Genomic DNA, 18,915 nt, shown 5'->3' with positions numbered 1-18,915 from the left:
AAAATGACTTTAGCCCTTGATGTAATGGAGATGGACAGCGCTGCGCCCTCCCCCTCTGCACTGTGTTCTGTGCAGGGATGATAAATTGCTTGCTCGTGCGTGTAAATGCCAATGCTGCGCCATTTAATGAGTAGTACGCTCATGATCAGAATGCACAGAATCGTTTTAATCTAAATCAGTCTCGGGACATCACACTTTATTGTGCATTTCAGTCCAGTCTTGCTGTTATCTGACCCCACTGAGGGGGTTCACGTTCTGATCCTGTCCATCCACCTTGGATTCGCTGTGTCCGAGTAGATTTTGCCTCTGTTTTTTCCCTCTCGGCACCTCGCTGGCGTTTGTTTCTCTGGACACCGGATTCCCCCAGTACCTCGCTGGAGTGGCCGTCCTTTGTGTGGGAGCCTGTTGCAGAGTGTTGACAAGTGAATCCCACGCACGCACACCGGGAGTTTCCCTGCAGCGTTCCGCAGAGCACTGTGACACATCCCTTCATCCGAGGGAATTGGAGCAACCCTGCTGTCGCCATGGCTACTACCATCCTCTGTAAATGTTAACACCGTTTGTTCACAGCTGTGTGAAGGCTGTGAGAGAGTTTGTCCCCTTGACCACTGGGCCCATCAAGTCTGTCCAGCCTGTGCTGATGAAGGAAGACTCAGAAAGCTGACCTTTCTCTGAAGTTAACGTCTTAATTATAGAATCAACAAGTCTGAACAGAGGTTTCCAATTGTACACAGCTATGGGTATAATCACAGATTAGGAGTTATCAATCGTAACACATCTTCATATGATTGGAACAGATCAGATTGGACACAACAGATCAATGGGCAAAATTCCTGTCAACATTTATGTCACTCTTTGCAACTGAGAAAAGGATCAGTTTCCTTTCTTTGGGTAAACACACTCTCCGACGGACACCCCTGGCAGAGGGCACCGTGGGGCATCCCAGATCCTGCTTCATTTTTTCACAAGGTGCATGGCCATTGGTGATTCCAGCACCTATTGCCCATTGCTAACTTATTGCCCACACACACACACACACACACCTAGATAGACAAAGAACAACACAGCACAGGAAACAGGCCCTTCGGCCCAACGAGCCCACGCTGCCATTTTAACATTGTGAGTTCCCTCTTCCACCCATGACTCTTGTCTACGCTTATGACATTCCACATTGGAGACCAGATTGGGGGGAGACTAATTTAGGGACAATTTGTTACACCAATCAGCCTAAGAGCACATCTTTAGGGTGTGGGAGGAAACCGGAGCACCCGGAGAAAACCCACGCAAGCACGGGGAGAATGCGCAAACTCCCACAGATACCGGCCTAAATACATGTACATGTCCAGACATACACACCCCCCAGATACACACACACACACACACACACACACACACACACACGTTCCTCCAAATACACACACACACCCAAATACACACACTCACAAACATACACACACATGCCCCCAAATACACACACACACAACACACATGCCCCCAGATATGCACATGCCCCCAGATACACACACACCCCCAGATATACAAATACACACACCCCCAACGCACATACCCCCAGATACACACACCCCCCAGATAAACAAATACACACACCCCAAATATACACACAAACATACACACATATATACACACACACATTCCCCTAAGTTCACACACACATTCTTCCGAATACGCAAATACACACACAGTCCCCCAAATACACGTGCACACACAGACACGCACACACTCCCCCAGATACACACACACACTCCCCAAATGCGCAAACACACACACACAAATTCACACACACTCCCCCAAATACACATACACTCACACACAGCATTAAGGGAGGCGATGGCCTAGTGGTATTATCGCTAGAAACTCAGCTAATGATCTGGGGACCTGGACTCAAATCCCACCACAGCAGATGGTGGAATTTGAATTCAATAAAAAAACTGGAATTGAGAATCTAATGATGACCATGAAACTATAGTCGATTTTTAGAAAAATCTATCTGGTTCGTTAACGTAATTTTAGGGAAGGAAATCTGCCATCCTTACCCAGTCTGACCTACATGTGACTCCAGAGCCACAGCTGTGTGGCTCTCAACTGTCCTAGGGCAACTTGGGTGGGCAATAAATGCTGGACAGCCAGCGACTCCCATGACGCATAAATGAATAAAAAGAACATGCGCTCACCCAAACACTCATGCACACAGCAACAAGCACTTACCCTAACACGCACTCACAGCAGCACACACGTACAACGTAGCAAAACACCCGCACCCACAAACACACATGCACACACAAATAGATGCATGTGCACACATATATCGCATACACATGCACATGTAAACACGGACACACATGCACATGCTACATAACGCATGTGCACATATGTGGACTCACATACATATAAACACACTACACATACACACAGATGGTAGACTGATATTTACCTGACCAAATGGCATCTCAGTTTAATTCTCTCTGTGCTATTTTACACACAGTCTCCAGTGTAATTCCTGTCTGTCAGCATGAGTAAGAGTGTATAGAGGTAGATCAGTTAAAAATAGCACAAAAATGGATTGGGACCCAGAGGGGGAAGGTGGATTTTTAAAACATCTTTCTAACATCGTGTTTGTTGTCTTATGTTACTGCTCCAGCGGACATTCCCCCTCACTGGCCGAGTACTAGAATTAGGAGTGCCATATAACCATGACTGGCACAGTGGTTAGCGCTGCTGCCTCACAGCGCCAGGGACCCGGGTTCAATTCTGCCCCCTGGTGACTGTCTGCGTGGAGTTTGTACGTTCTCCCTGTGTCAGCATGGGTTTCCTCCCACAGTCCAAAGATGTGCAGGTTAGGTTGATTGGCCGTGCTAAATTAACCCTAGTGTCAGGGGGATTAGCAGGATAAACATGAGGGGTTACAGGAATAGGGCCTGGGTGGATGGGATTGTGGTCAGTACAGACCCTATGGGCCAAATGGCCTCCTTAGGCACTATAGGGATTCTATTCTATGATTACTGGATTGGAACCTGTACAATGGTATTTCCCCGCTCGATTTGGAGTTGTTCAGCCGGTGACCTGCGTAACTGTGATAACAGAGGGGGGCGGCTGTGTTCATTTGTAATGAGGAACTGGCTGGTTCTTGATGCGAGGACTGTGGTGAGGGATTGGCTGCGGAATAAAGCTGCTCAGATTGTGTAGCAGGCTGCAGGTCACAGGCAGAGATGGCAGGCTCGTGAACTGGGTGGTGAACGCAATAATCAATCCCTTTCAAAATCTACGCTATAAACACAACTCAACAGTTTGAGCGGCAAAAAAAAACAACAGGGAATCAAAATCATTCTCCTGCTTGGCCATTTACTCTGGAATTTGATTGTGATTCATACAGATGTGAAGAGAAATGATGGTTTGAGCTAAGCTGCAGCACATATTTTACAGTATGTGTCTTCATCCTGTGCCGAATAGATGCCAAATGCTTGATTAAGCACTGACAGGCCACATCCACACATCTTCAATTCCTTTTGGCTTTACGATGATAAATCATTGTGGCAGGAATTATTGTGTTTTATCTTTGCGAGAAGCATTTCAGAATCTCCTAAATCTACTACCTGCTAATAAAGTCACTTCAGAGGGGGTGCTTAGAAAATAACCCAATTAGATCACAATACAGACGTGCATGTTATTGTTGTGCTAACATTATCATCCTTCGTCTATTCGGTGACAAAACCCAAGGTTCCTAAAGCAAGGTCCCAGTGGAGTTGAAAGGGACAGGAGTAAGTCCTCGGAGGAGGCAATCCCTTCACCTAAATTCCTCTATTTACAAGACCCAGCGATACTATACACAGTGTTCGCCGTCTACATCCGGGGTGTCAGAGGAACTGACACTCCTGTTTACGTACTGAGCCTGGGGCTCCCTGATTAGACCATTAATTTGCCCCTTTATCAGGGACATCTTTTGTTGTCCAACCTAATAAACAAAATCAACAATAACTTAGGGACAACTCAAAATGGGGCAGCTCCCTAAAAAGTGGGGGGGGGGAATCTGCCCAAATCAAAAGACAAAGCAGAAAGGAAACTTAATCATATTTTAATTTGATGATGTAAGGAGGGTCAGTAATACACCCCAGTCCCTGCGGTGCCCAGCGGGCACGGAAGGTGTGCCCTCGGACACCGCATGTTCCCTCTCTAGGGACACCCAACCGCAAGTATAGCCGCAGTAGAGAGGCAGACAGGCAGGATGACCCCCTCGATTGCCCGCTGCCCAGACCTGTAGACGGCACGCCTTGCCAGACAGTTATTCAGGGAGTTCATATTCAAGCAAGCCAATCTCAGTGGCCTGATTAAAATCGTTACAAATACATTGTCCCAATCAGGGAGCAGTGATTTTGGAAACATTAAGTTGTAAGAGGAAATCCAGGGTGTTCAGAGCAACGGTTTTGAGGCCCGAAGAGAGAGAATATTTTTCCAGGTAGTAACTAATTTGCCGGCCTCGCTCCCACACAATACCCTTGGCAAAATTGAGTTTAACCAAAAATCTGTGCCCCCTCCGAGAAGCGCAGTGCTGCCTTCTCGCCTGCTATCCTCTGCAGTTGTTGTGGAAACAAGTGCTGGGAAGCCGTTAATCCGGAGTTTCCCTGTTCTAGCAGTAATGAAGTCACTGAGGGGTGGGTGAATCAGAGGGAACATGCCACAGGAGCGATGTGATTAAAATCGTACAATCCCTAGACTACAAAAGGAGGCCATTCAGCCCATCGAATCTGCACCGACAACAATCTCACGCAGGTCCTATTCCCACAACTCCACATATTTACCCGGCTAATCCCTCTAACCTACACATCCTGGGACACAGGGAGAATTGACCCTCATGTCCGGGAGATTAGCATGGTCAATTCGTGCAGTTACGGCAATAGGGCCTGAGCTGGATTGTGGTTGGTGCAGACTTGATGGGCTTAATGGCCTCTTTCTGCTCTATAGGGATTCTATGAATGATTCTGTGAGTTTAGCATGGCCAATCCACCTAACCCGCACATCTTTAGACTGTGGGAGGAAACCAGAGCACCCAGAGAAAACCCACGCAGACGTGGGGAGAACATGCAGACTCCGCAGAGACAGTGACCCAAGTCAGAATCGAACCCAGGACCTTGGAGCTGTGAGGCGCAGTGCTAACCACTGTGCCACCATGCCACCATTCATTATGGTTAAGAGTTCTGGTGAGCGGACGGGTAAGTGGAGCTGAGCCCATGAAAAGATGAGCCATGACCTCACTGAATGGCCAACTCCTGCTCCTAGATCTTACGTTCTTATGATACTCGTGGGCTTAGAAATTATTACTAATGAGGCATAAGATTCGGCCCAGCAACACACCAACATCATCGGTGAGATTCATTCCCTTTTCTGTGTCAGAACCAGCATTCTGCCATTTTTTGGTGAGATATCACACTTTCTCTCTAATTTTATTCATTGTCCAGTTGGCAGCCATGCCTTCTACTTCCAGAGCACAAAGCTCTGGAATTCCTTCCCAAAACCTCTCTTTCCTCCTCCGAGAAGCCCCTTCAAACTTTCCCCTTTGACGGACCTGGTATCTCCTTTGCACAAATGTCATTTTATATCAATCCAGTGGGTATAGTATTCAGTGGTTCATTCTCTATTCCCAGCCCGAGACTGGTCAAAGCTAATCAGGAATGTTTCCAGGGTAAAGTAAACTTTATTTATTAGTATCCCAGGTAAGGCTTACATTGACACTGCAATGAAGTTACTGTGAAATTCCCCTCGTCATCACACTCTGGCACCTGTTCAAGTCAATGCACCTAATCAGCACGTCTTTCGGACTGTGGGAGGAAACTGGAGCACCCGGAGGAAACCCACGCAGACATGGGGAGGATGTGCAGACTCCACACAGACAGTGACCCAAGGCTGGAATTGAACCCAGGTCCCTGCTGCTGTGAGACAGGGAGAAGGGAGTGCACTGGACTTCCCACTGCCCTGTTTATTAAAGTGGGAGATCACTGCACCCACTGGGGGATCACTGCACCCACTAGGGGATCACTGCACCCACTGGGAGATCACTGCACCCACTAGGGGATCACTGCACCCACTGGGGGATCACTGCACCCACTAGGGGATCACTGCACCCACTGGGGGATCACTGCACACAGTGGGATTATTTACTGAAATTCCTCTTGTTGACAGGGGAGATGGATTTTCTTATTGGAAATTCCATGCGGAACATTCTGATTGTGCTTTGGTTGGTTGTTCAGTAGGGGGAGCTTTGGGAATGAGCACAGATCCCATTGACACAACACAACCTGCCCCAGAGTTTCCACGGCTACAGAAATAATTGGATTAAAAGAGCGAAATGAGCAGACCTGCCAGTTGGGACAATTCATTTCACAAAAACTGTTAACTATTGCCGGGCAAACTGGATCTGTAAGAATTCCAGCGAAAACAGGAAAGAAATCTACTCGGAACAAATTCCATGTAGGCAGGAGTGGACTGGGATCTGCGCCTTAACTCTCAGAAACATCTACAGTCACTTTACAATCTCCGCAAGAATTGGAAATAATCGATTGTTTCCCAGATCGGCCTTTCTTTTTCTGAGGAATGTTTTTTGAATGTAATTCCACGGAGTTGGTGTGTACCTGGCTCAGCGAGGATGGAACCGTCAGTGTTTTGATAGGACAGTTATTTTATAGTATACTGCTCCCTCTGCTGTACGTTAACCAGAGAAACACAAAAAATCCAGAAACGCTGATAAAACCCAGCATCTGTGAAGAAACACAGCAAACATTTACAGTTCAATCTGACACTTCTTCAGAATGCAAATGAATTTGGAATTATTTGTTTGTAGATTAAGCTTTAAATGTGTTATAGAGTCAGAGAGAGGTTTACAGCATGGAAACAGGTCCCTCAGCCTAACTCGTCCATGCCAACCCTTTTTATGAAACCCCTAAACTATCTCCAATTGTCCGCATTTGGCTCATATCCCTCCACACCCATCTTACCCATATTAATGCTGAGCTCACTGTGAATCTCAGCTTGCACAGGCCAGCGAAAACTCCAGTGTCTCTTCACACTCGCTCGGTCAGATATGTCTGAGGGTGCCACAGTCAGTTACTTACAGCTTCCAGAACTTTCTAAATGACTCAGGCAGCAACTGAAACGTTGACTGGATTTGTCACGAGGTGCCTTACCTCTCGATAGGTCCGCTACTCCTGTTGCATTTCAGTGAGATGTCATTGTGTTAGAACAAGAATAGGAACAGAATCTGAAAACTATCTTGTGCCTCGGACTTATCACCACGTAAGAAATTTCTATTTAGTTTGAGGAGCATTTTGCACGATTTAGAACAGAATGAGTGCGAAAGGAGAGCATTCGGCCCATCGAGCCTGCACTACCCCTCAGGTAACATTCCCACCCGGGCTCTATCCCCCTAACCCCACACATTTATCCCACTGATCCCCTCTAACTTACACAACTTGGGATACTAAGTGAAAATTTAGCAAGGCCAATCCACCTAACCTCTGCAGGGTAGCACAATGGTTAGCACTGCTGCCTCACAGCGCCACTGACCCGGGTTTAATTCCCAGCTTGGGTCACTGCACCTGAACAGGTGCCGGAACATGGCGATTCACAGGAGGTGCCCACACCCTGCGGGGGATTCTCTGCTAACGCGACAATGCTGCTGACGTTTTCCATCAGCGGGTCTGTGATAATCCCTCGGAGTGGCTATTCTGCATCAACCCTCACCAGCCGTGAGGGAAAGACTCACAGCCAGCAGAAGCAAGTCACTGCTTTCAGGTACCTGCCTGTCTGGGTGGAGACTGATCTCTCCTTGGTGAAGGTACTGTTGCCCCTGACACTGTGCTGCTGCTGCTGTGAGGGGCAGCTTAGGAGGGAGGGCCAGTTCAAAGCTGCAACTCCCCCCCCTCCCTCCTCATGCCGAGCTCAGCCAGAAGAGGAAATAGAGAGTCAGCTTTCAAACTGTCTGCTCCCAGACTTGTTAACTGGGAGTATAGATGGGAGATAGGACTGTAACACTATAGCGGTCATGCTGTGACCTACATTCCCTTCCCATGGGATACCCTGTCGGGATTGTATCAACATTTGTAAAGGTTCATTCAAACAGAAGTGTGAAATCTATCGCTGGTAGTTACACACCCAGAGTTTTCAACCCATTGCTGTGTGATTGACTCTGGTCACTGTGTCTCAGTGCTCACGGTTAGCACTGCTGCCTCACAGCACCAGGGACCCAGATTCGATTCCTGGCTTGGGTCGCTATCTGTGCAGAGCCTGCACATTCTCCCTGTGTCTGCGTGGGTTTCTTCCCACAGTCTGAAAGACGTGCTGGTTAGGTGCATTGGCCACGCTAAATTCTCCCTCAGTGTAACCCGAACAGGTGCTGGAGTGTGGCAACTGGGGGATTTTCACAGTAATTTCATTGCAGTGTTAATATAAGCCTACTTGTGACTAATAAATAAACTTTAAAACTTTGTGTGTGCACCTTTGGAGTGTGGGAGGAAACCAGAGAACCCGGAGGAAACCCACGCAGACACAGGGGGAATGTGCAGACTCCACACAGACAGCTGCAGTGTATGCACAATCCTTACCATTGTGTTCGACGCCCAATCTCCAGTATTGAAGGGGGTGGGGTAGAGATGGGGTAAGAACATAAGAACTAGGAGCAGGAGTGGGCCGTCTGGCCCCTCGAGCCTGCTCCACCATTCAATAAGATCTTGGCTGATCTTTTTGCGGACTCATCTCCACTTACCCACTCACCATAACCCTTAATTCCTTTACTGTTCAAAAATTTATCTATCTTTGCCTTAAAAACATTCAATGAGGGAGCCTCAACTGCTTCACTGGGCAGGAAATTCCATAGATTCACAACCCTTTGTGTGAAGAAGTTCCTCCTCAACTCAGTCCTAAATCTGCTTCCCCTTATTTTGAGGCCATGCCCCCTAATTCTAGTTTCACCCGCCAGTGGAAACAACTTCCCTGCTTCTATCTTATCTATTCCTTTCATAATCTTATATGTTTCTGTAAGATCTCCCCATCATTCTTTCCGAATTCCAATGAGGATAGCCCCAGTCTACTCAGTCTATCCTCATAAACCAACCCTCTCAACTCCGGAATCAACCTAGTGAATCTCCTCTGCACCCCCTCCAGTGCCAGTATATCCTTTCTCAAGTAAGGAGACCAGAACTGTACACAGTACTCCAGGTGTGGCCTCACCAGCACCTTATGCAGCTGCAACACAATCTCACTGTTTTTAAACTCTATCCCTTGAGTAATGAAGGACAAAATTCTGTTTGCCACCTTAATGACCTGCTGCACCTGCAAACCAACTCCTTGAGTCCGTCTGGGACACCCAGGTCCCTCTGCACAGCAGCATGCTGCAATTTTTTACCATTTAAATAATAGTCCATTTTGCTGTTATTCCTACCAAAATGGATGACCTCACATTTACCAACATTGTACTCCATCTGCCAAACCCTCATCCACTCACTTAGACTATCTATATCCCTTTGCAGACTTTCAGTGTCCTCTGCAAACTTTGCTCTGTCACCCATCTTGATGTCATCTGTGGTGTACCCTGCAGATCCCCCAAAGAGTTTCTGTGCCACCCAGTCCATGAAGGTCCCAGTGTGAGGATTGTACGTGAGTTACTCAGGTTGTTCACACTTCTCCAGGGCCTTGCCCTGCACTGGGAACCATCCGAAATCCCAGTTTAAACCATAGATTTTGGATGGATCGAACTGCCTTTCAGCAGGAGTTAGAGGAATGGGAACCACTGGGTAACTCTCGTACTGAGACCCCCCACCACTGTGGTAAATGTGTGGGGTTAGGGCCTGGGGTGGGATGGTTATTGTTGCAGACTTGATGGGCTGAATGGCCTCCATCTGCACTGTAGGGATTCTATGAAGGTGGTTGTGAGCTGCCTTCTTGAATCATTGTAGTCCGTGTGGTGTAGGTACACCCACAGTGCTGTTAGGGAAGGAGTTCCAGGATCTTGGCCCAGCGATTGTGAGGGAATGGTGATATAGGTCAGGACGGTGTGTGGCTGTACAGGAACTTGCGGGTGGTGGTGTTCCCATGCTGTTGAATCGGCTGAGATTTTCCGGCATGTTCTGCTTTTTATTTCCCTCAGTGTCTCTCAATGAGGTCACATTCTTCTAAACACCAGGGAGTTGTGAGTCTGTTTCATTCCCTCTCCTCAGAGGACAGCCACCTCATTGGGATTACCAGGGGAATTGCAACCCACACAATTCTAAATGCAAATGGAATTTTGTTAAACATTATGGGACTGGAATCCCACAGGAAGCTCCGAGTGAATCATAGATTCGAATCTGAAGGAGGCCATTCAGCCCATTGAGCCTGCACTGGCAGCAATCCCACCTATCGCTGTAAGCCCTCACATTTACCCTACTAATCCCCCCGATACTAAGTGGCAATTTGCCATGGCCAATCAGCCTGACCCACACGTCTTTGGAGGGTGAGAGGAAACTGGAGCGTCCGGAGGAAAGCCACACAGACTCAGGGAGAACGTGCAGACTCCACACAGACAGCAACCCGAGGCTGGAATTGAACCTGGATCCCTGGAGCTGTGAAGCAGCAGTGCTAACTACTGTGCCACTGTGCCTCCAGATGGTTGGAATGACCTTGATCTTCGTCCCCTTGGAGCAGTTCTCCCCCTGCTGGCGTTTCCGATTCCCCCTCGGCCTCTCAGCGGGGATTAACAAGAGCGCCGATGCTGGGAGCTGCCTGAACAAGCTGACAATAATGAACGGGAGGTTGAGTCTAGAAGCTGTTGAGTGTATGAACATTGCGAGGCAGCTGTGTAAGCACAACATGGACAATTCTGTTGGAGAATTTTCAATGTTTGACCCTCATTTTAGCAAACTGTGTTTACTGAGGTTTTTCCTCCTGTTAATTATCACACGTTTACATAAAAATCCCACTGCATATTATACATATATTCAACAGACTGACAATATAGTACTAACATAAAATATCAAACATGCTTTGATATCATTGATACTTATAGCACTTTGGGGCAAGGGATCAATGAATATGGAGAGAAGACAGGATCAGGCTATTGAGTTAGATGATCAGCCGATTTTATAATGGATTGTAGTGCAGGCTCAAATGGCCTCCTCCTGCTCCTTTTTGTTGTTTTTAAAGTTTGTTTATTTATTAGTGTCACAAGTAGGCTTAAATTAACACTGCAATGAAGTTACTGTGAAAATCTCTGAGTCGCCACAGTCTGGCGCCTGTTCCGGTCAATGCACCCTAACCAGCATACCTTTCAGACTGCGAGAGGAATCCTGAGCACCCGGAGGAACCCCACGCAGACACGAGGAGAATGTGCAGACGCCACACAGAAAGTGACCCAAGCTGGGAATTGAACCCAGGTCCCTGGTGCTGTGAGACAGCAGTGCTAACCACTGTGTTACCGTGTTGCTTCTATAATGACTTGCATTGTCAGTGTGTCAGACGTGGTTGAGTGTGTAACACGCATACCTCTGAAGTCCATTCCCACTGCTGGATGTAGAAATCCAGGCCAACACTCTAGTGCAGACTGGAGGGAGTGCTGCATTGTCTATTGCACTAAATGTTAGACTGAAGCCCTGTGATCATAAAAGATCCAGTAAGAAGTCTCACAACACCAGGTTAAAGTCCAACAGGTTTATTTGGTAGTAAACACCACTAGCTTTCGGAGCACTGCTCCTTCGTCAGGTGAGTGGGGAGTTCTGATCACAAACAGGGCAGATAAAGACACACACAGTCTACAGAATACTGATTAGAATGCAAGTTTTTACACCTAATCAACTCTTAAAGGTGCAGAGTGAGTGGAGATAGCATTAAGCATAGGTTAAAGAGATGTCTCCAGACAGGACAGTAAGTGAGATGACTACCATATAAAAGATCCCCCCAAAAACAACAGGGGAATTATCCCGAGGGTAGAGTTTTAAGGATGGTGAGTGATCAGCGCTCTCCATCCTGAGAGTCTGCCTAACACACAGCCTCGCTCGAGTGGTGATTGGCAGTGGGAGTTGGCAGGTATACCATCAGCCTGCGAGAGGAAGTACGTCCGACAGCCTTTCAGCTCAGCCAGACACGGCGCTGCAGTGGCCACAGGCGGTACTGCAGCACTCTGCCTGGGGGCAAAGTCCTGGGACCTTTGAGTCCCAGAGGGTGGGATCACTGGGGGGGGTTGGGATGGGTGTGATCGCAACAAAGGGGGGTAGACCAGGAGAGTAAGGTTTCCAGGAGGGAGGGCACCCCAACTCGGAGGGAGCCTTCAAAGCGAGGTGCCTACCCCGACCATCCCTTCCCACCCAAGGTGGGGGAGGTGTAAATGTCGCTTGCCCACCCTTCCCTCGCCTGCTCCTGCCAGCCTAGAAATTGAGGCTCGGTGGGATAGGCCCTGAAATGACCATTGAGTGGCGTGAATGGGTGGGTTTCCTGCACAAGGCACTGTCCACCCAGGCATGAAATCACTTCTGGGTTTGGGTGGACAGGTTCCCGGGGGGAATCCCATCCATTTAACATTCAGCATTACCCCCCCCCCCACAAACACATAACCTTGGAGCCCACCTGCGGGGGAGGGTAAGATTCTGCCCAGTGTGTCCAGGGCAATATTTATCCCTCAATCAACATCAGCGACACGAATTATCTGGTCAACACTGCATTGCTCTTTGTGGGAGCTTGCTGTGCACAGGTTGATGGTCATGCTTCCTACATTAAGACAGTAACCACATTTTAAAGGTGCTTCATCAACCTTTTGGAATGCTCGGTGGTTTTGAAAGGCACTACAGACTGCACGGTGACACAGCGTTTAGCGCTGCTGCCTCACAACTCCAGGGACTTGGCTTCAGTTCCCGGTTTGGGTCACTGCCTGTGAGGAGTTTGTATGCTCTCCCCGTGTCTGCGTGGGTTTCCTCCCACTGACTATAGACATGCTGTTTAGGTGCATTGGCCGTGCTAAATTCTCCCTCGGTGTACCCGAACAGGCACCGGAGTGTGGCCACTCGGGGATTTTCACAGTAACTTCATTACAGTGTTAATGTAAGCCTACTTGTGACATTAATCAATAAACTTAAAAAAAACACAAGCCTGTCCTTTCCTTCATTTAAAACAATAGCAAATTCCCATCAGAGGAAGGGAAACAGAGGCAGTGGTGGATTTTGGGATATGGAACACAATGCAATTGACCTCAGGATGGGCCTGTTAATAAAAATTAGATTTGTAGCTTTGAAAGGATTAGTCCGTATTTTCATAATAGCAACACATCTTCAGGCTGTCCTGAAATGCATTTCCTCCAGTAGTCTGCCTTTGAAGTTCGACAGTTTTAGATTTTGTGTAAAAGCAGCTATCAACTTGACAGAACCAACTCCCCAGGCAACCAATGGCAGATTGACCACATGGTCTCTGTGATGGTTCTGCGTGAGTGAGGAATGTTGGCCACTACGCTGACAGAATCTGTTGCCAATGGAATAGCGCTTATCAGTGCCCGAGTGTAATGCCCAGTCATAAGAACATAAGAAATAGGAGCAGGAGTAGGCCATCTAGCCCTTCGAGCCTGCCCCGCCATTCAATAAGATCATGGCTGATCTGTCGTGGCTCAGTTCCACATTCCCGCCCTCTCCCCATAACCCTTAATCCCCTCGCAGCCTTCTCCCCCCTCCCCAACTGATTGGGAGGAAGGTCGGTGGAGATGTGCCGTTTGGTAATGATGGCAGAAACTAATGTCGGAATTTTCTGGCCACTCATGCCAGCATGGTTTTCCAGTCCCACCATCCCTCATCCAGGGTTTCCTGGCAGCGAGGAAACCCCATTGGCAACGACGAGACCAGAAGATTTTGCCACAGGCTAATAGCAGGCCATCTCGAAACACGCGGCAAGTTGCGTGGAAAATCTCGCCCTACAGCTTAGCCAGGTAAAAGAATCGCCTTTCGGATGGTAGCATTCTGCAAAACCTCCAGAGTGTTTCCCATGATGATGTTGCCAGAGAACTCCCCTCCAAGTTGCTTAGTAGTGAGTAAAGTCACAGTGATATTGTATTACTCTCCGCTTTAGACTAAAGTTTCGATTCTGTGACACGAACGGGGATGGGATTGTTGAGCTGAGCAATCCTCAGAATTATACATCAATAAACACACAACTAGAAATGAAATAGTGACGATAAAGAAAAATAATGTCTGCAATTAGAATTATCTGGGGTTTTTTTAACAAAATGCAACCCAAAATGGGATCGACAGCAGTTTTGGACATCCTGAGATGTCGCTTCTGCTTTTGAGTGTTTGTGGCTGTGTTGAGGTTTCTATAATGAGAATCTGACGGTATATCAATCGATTACATAGCCTGATTTCAGAGGGCAGCGGGATTGAATGTTAGAGAATGGAAAGTACAGCATTAAAAACACTGAATGAGAGATTGTGAAGGGAGGGAAGGTCATTTCTCCACAATGCTTATACTGAGCTCTTAATTCCTTTACAGGTTCTACATCGAAAGCATTGCTTACCTGAAGGACAATGCCACCATTGAACTTTTCTTTCTGAATGCAAAGTCGTGTATCTACAAGGTAAGAGTGTGTCCCCAGTGGCAACCTCTGTTATAATATTGACCAAGTCCAGTCCGTAGACAACTACAGAGTTTGGAAAGACTACAAGAGATGTATGAAGCCCAGTAGCCCAGTGATGCTAAAGGGTGACTGAAAGCAAATGAATGCGCGTGCTGGAATCTGAAACCAAAAGAGAAAACGCTGGAAAATCTCAGCAGGTCTGGCAGCATCTGGAAGGAGAGAAAAGAGCGGACGTTTTGAGTCCAGATGACCCTTTGCCTTTTAGCTTTGACAAAGGGTCACCTGGATGTGAAACATCAGTTCTTTTCTCTCCTTACAGATGCTGCCAGACCTGCTGAGATTTTCCAGCATTTTCTCTTTAAATAGTGATTGTGTTGGTCACCCTGGACTTCTGATCTGGGGACAGGAGTTCAAATCGCTGCTTAAAATATAAATTCAATGAATTCAATAAATCTGGGTTGAAAAGTCAGACTCTGTAGAAATGACTACGAAACCACTGCATTATCAGAGAAAACCCAACTAGTTCACAAATGTCCTTTAGGGAAGGAAATCTGGTGTCTTTTACCCAGTCTGGTCTACATGTGACTCCAAACCCACAGCAATGTGGCTGCTTCATAACTTCCCCTCTGAAATGGCCAAACAACTCAACTGTATTCAAGAAGAAGGTTCGCTGTCACCTTCCCATGGGCAGTTGGAGATGGGCAGTCAATGCTGATCTTGCCAGCCACCCAGATATCCTGGCAATGAATCTTCCCAAAGTCATTTTGTGGTTAGGTTTCAGCCAGCCTCCAGCGGGCAGAGTGTGTGAGTTGCAGAGTTCTGCGGACTGGGAGGGATTGAGTCAGAGTAATGGATGACTCTGCACTTCTGAGTTCAGCTGAGCTCTGAATGGAATATCAGAGCATCTGGAGAAGACTGGGAAGTTCAGGGAAGTGACACATTTGTACCAAATGAAAGCAATAATGAGATGATCTAATTCCAGTCATAAAATTCTCATGAATACATTTTACCCTGCTAAAAAAGCCATAATCCCAACCTGCTTTCTCAACTTACCAAGGAAACGGAGCACAGTGGTTAGCACTGCCGCCTCACAGCGCCAGAGACCCAGGTTCAGTTCCAGCCTTGGTGACAGTGTGGAGTTTGCATGTTATAGAACATAGAACACTACAGCACAAACAGGCCCTTCAGCCCACAAGTTGTTCCCCCCATGTCTGAGTGAGTTTCCTCTGGGTTCTCCGGTTTCCTCCCACACTCCAAAGGTGTGGTTGATTAGTCATGCTAAATTGCCCCTTAATGTCCCAAGATATGATGGTTCGGGGGATTAGTGGGATAAATAGGTGGGATTATGGGGATAAGGCCTGAGTAGGATGCTCTGTCAAAGAGTTGGTGCAGATCCGATGGAGTGAATGGCCTCCTTCTGCACTGTAGGGATTCTGTGGTTGGATAAACTCGGTTTGTTCTCACTGGAACAACAGAAGTTGAGGGGTGACCCAGTAAGGGTTTACAAGATTGAGAGGCACGGACAGAGTGGATAGTCAGATGCCCTTTCCTAGGGTAGAAAAGTGAAGTACTCGGGGACATAGGTTTAAGGTGTGTGGGGAAAAGTTTAGAGAAGATATGCGAGGCAAGCTTTTTACACAGAGGGTGGTGAATGTTTAGAATGTGCTACCCGGGGAGGGGGTGGGAGCAGGTACAATAGTGCACTTAAGGGGCAACTAGACAAATATATGAATAGGGTGGGAATGGAAGGATACGGACTCTGTAAGTGCATACAGTTTTAGTTTGGGTAGGCATCATGATCAGTGCAGGCTTGGAGAGCCAAAGGACCTGTTGCTGTTCTTTGTTCTATGGTTCTATGTCAAGCACAGCATCAAGCTTTAGCACCGCAATGTAGTCAGACCACAGTCCATTCACAGGGCTCCTTGCTGGGTTGAAAATGCCGGTGTTGGATTGGGTAAGCACAGTGTCTCACAACACTAGATTAAAGTCAAGATTACCTAGGTAATCAAGATTACCTGTAAAGACTCGCATTCTGACTCGCATTTCTTGTAAATTGAGTTTGCGTCTATAAATGACTTGCTTGTGAACACAAGTTCTCACTCACCTGATAAAGGAGCTTGAGACTCTGCAAGCTTCTGCTGCCAAATAAACCTGTTGTACTTCAACCAGGTATTGTGAGACTTCTTACTGAGCTGGACCCAGTCAGTGGGTTGAGAAACTGAGAACCGGGTGAAGCAGTTGTCCAGTGGGAGGAGAGATTGGGGCAAACAGAAGCTGCAGAGGAGATTTACCGGCACGGAGCCAGAGATGGAGGCTTTTAGTTACAAGGTTATACTGGATAGGCTGGAGCCGAGGAGATCTGACTGAAGTGTACAAGATTATGACAGGCTGAGGCCCGTTAGACAAAGAAAATCTCTCCATTTGCCAATGGGTGAAGGACAAGAGGGAACAGACTTAAGGTTTTGGACAAGAGATGGGCTTCGAGGGGGGAATATGAGGTGAACCTTTCTCACGCAGAGATTGTTCATGACCAGGAACTTGCTGCCCGTGATGGGGCTGATGGTGGTGGAAACAGAGGCAGTCAGTAATTTCAAATGGAAATCGGATGAGCGCTCGGCGGAAACAAATCCTGCAGGGCTGGGGAACCGAGCGGAGGAGTGAGACTGACTGGATTGCTCTGCAGAGAGCTTGCACGGACTCAGTGCGTGAATGGCCTCCTCGTGTACTGGAACTGACTCTATGAATATATAGCATAGAGTTATAGAGTCATTGTGACACAGGAGGAGGCTTCGACCAGGCTTTGCTGGTTTCATACTGGCAGCAGTTCCACTTGGATTGGGAATTGCATCTTAGAGTGAGATCCAGAACAAAGAGAAGGTCAGACCAGATTCTGAGCAAGTTTGTATGCGGCACAGTAGCACAGTGGTTAGCACTGCTGCTTCACAGCTCCAGGGACCTGGGTTCGATTCCTGGCTTGGGTCACTGTCAGTGTGGAGTTTGCACATTCTCCTCGTGTCTGCGTGGTTTCGTCCGGGTGCTCCGGTTTCCTCCCACAGTCCAAAGATATGTGGGTTAGATTGATTGGCCATGCTAAAATTGACCATAGATGCATAGGTTAGAGGATTAGTGGGTAAAATATGTAGGGATATGGGGGTAGGGCTTGGGTGGGATTGTGGTCAATGCAGACTTGATGGACCGAATGGTCTCTTTCTGTACTGTAGGGTTTCTATGAATACATTCAGTTCAGCAAACTGGGTTTAAAGTTTATTGATTTATTTATTAGTGTCACAAGTAGGTTTACATTAACACTGCAATGAAGTTACTGTGAAAACCCCAAGTGGCCACACTCTGGTGCCAGTTTGGGTACACTGAAGGAGAATTTAGCATGGCCAATGCACCTAACCAGCACATCTTTCGGATTACGGGAGGAAACCAGAGCACCTGGAGGAAACCCATACAGACATGGGGGATAACTTGAAACACTGATTTTTAGTGGTGTATATTTCGTTGGAATAATGTGAGGAACAAAATACAACCCAGTGAGGAACCAATCCGGTCATTGTGTACACAATTAATAAAGAGTATTTAGTAAAGTAAAATAAAAGGAAAACACACTCCAGGGAAGACTAATATACCCAGTGACAAAGTATATTAATAGCTCATCACACCATTTGATCTGAAATTGCCTCTTGTTCCCAGAATATTCCCACATTCCCTGAACTCGCTGAGACACCCCTTTGCCCCAAACATTCACTTTAGTAACTCTGTCACTCATAGTGTCCAAATCATAGTTATCTGACACAGTGCAGCTCAAATGCATTGCCTCGGAAAAGCAGCCAGCTTAATTAAGGACCCCACGCACCCCGGATATTACCTTCTTCCTTTGGGAAAAAGATGCAAAAGTCTGAGGTCACGTACCGACCGACTCAAGAACAGCTTCTTCCCTGCTGCTGTCAGACTTTTGAATGGACTTACTTTGCATTAAATTGATCTTTCTCTACACCCTAGCTATGACTGTAATACTACATTCTGCACTCTCTCCTTTCCTTCTCTATGAATGGTATGCTTTGTCTGTATAGCACACAAGAAACAATACTTTTCACTGTATGTTAATACATGTGACAATAATAAATCAAAGGAAATGACCCAGTCTGGGAAAACATCTTATCCTGGTTCTGCAAAAGTACAAAACTGTGTCCTGTGGAATATCTGCAATCGTGACTCTAAATGTTAGATGGAACAGACCTCTGTGAAGATTTTAGCCTGTGTGTTGCAGTGAAAACTAACCTCCTTCCCCAATGAGCAGTTATATTGTTCAGCTGCTTTGA

The 18,915-nt window shown here is 47.1% G+C and overlaps 1 protein-coding gene across 7 annotated transcripts in view; it reads left to right on the top strand.

The window, feature by feature from the left end:
• Positions 1–18,915, top strand: part of frmd4a (FERM domain containing 4A) — a 613,918-nt gene that overhangs the window by 447,537 nt on the left and 147,466 nt on the right. For all 7 annotated transcript variants that reach the window (XM_080207761.1, XM_080207763.1, XM_080207759.1 and 4 more), the window contains exon 5: positions 14,503–14,587. In XM_080207761.1, the coding sequence (XP_080063887.1) occupies positions 14,503–14,587 (85 nt within the window). The remainder of the gene's footprint in view (positions 1–14,502; positions 14,588–18,915) is intronic.

The sequence above is a fragment of the Carcharhinus amblyrhynchos genome, chromosome 19 (assembly GCF_965287045.1).
Source record: "Carcharhinus amblyrhynchos chromosome 19, sCarAmb.v2.hapA, whole genome shotgun sequence".
NCBI lineage: Eukaryota > Metazoa > Chordata > Chondrichthyes > Carcharhiniformes > Carcharhinidae > Carcharhinus > Carcharhinus amblyrhynchos.
This window is presented reverse-complemented; position numbering and strand designations above follow the sequence as displayed.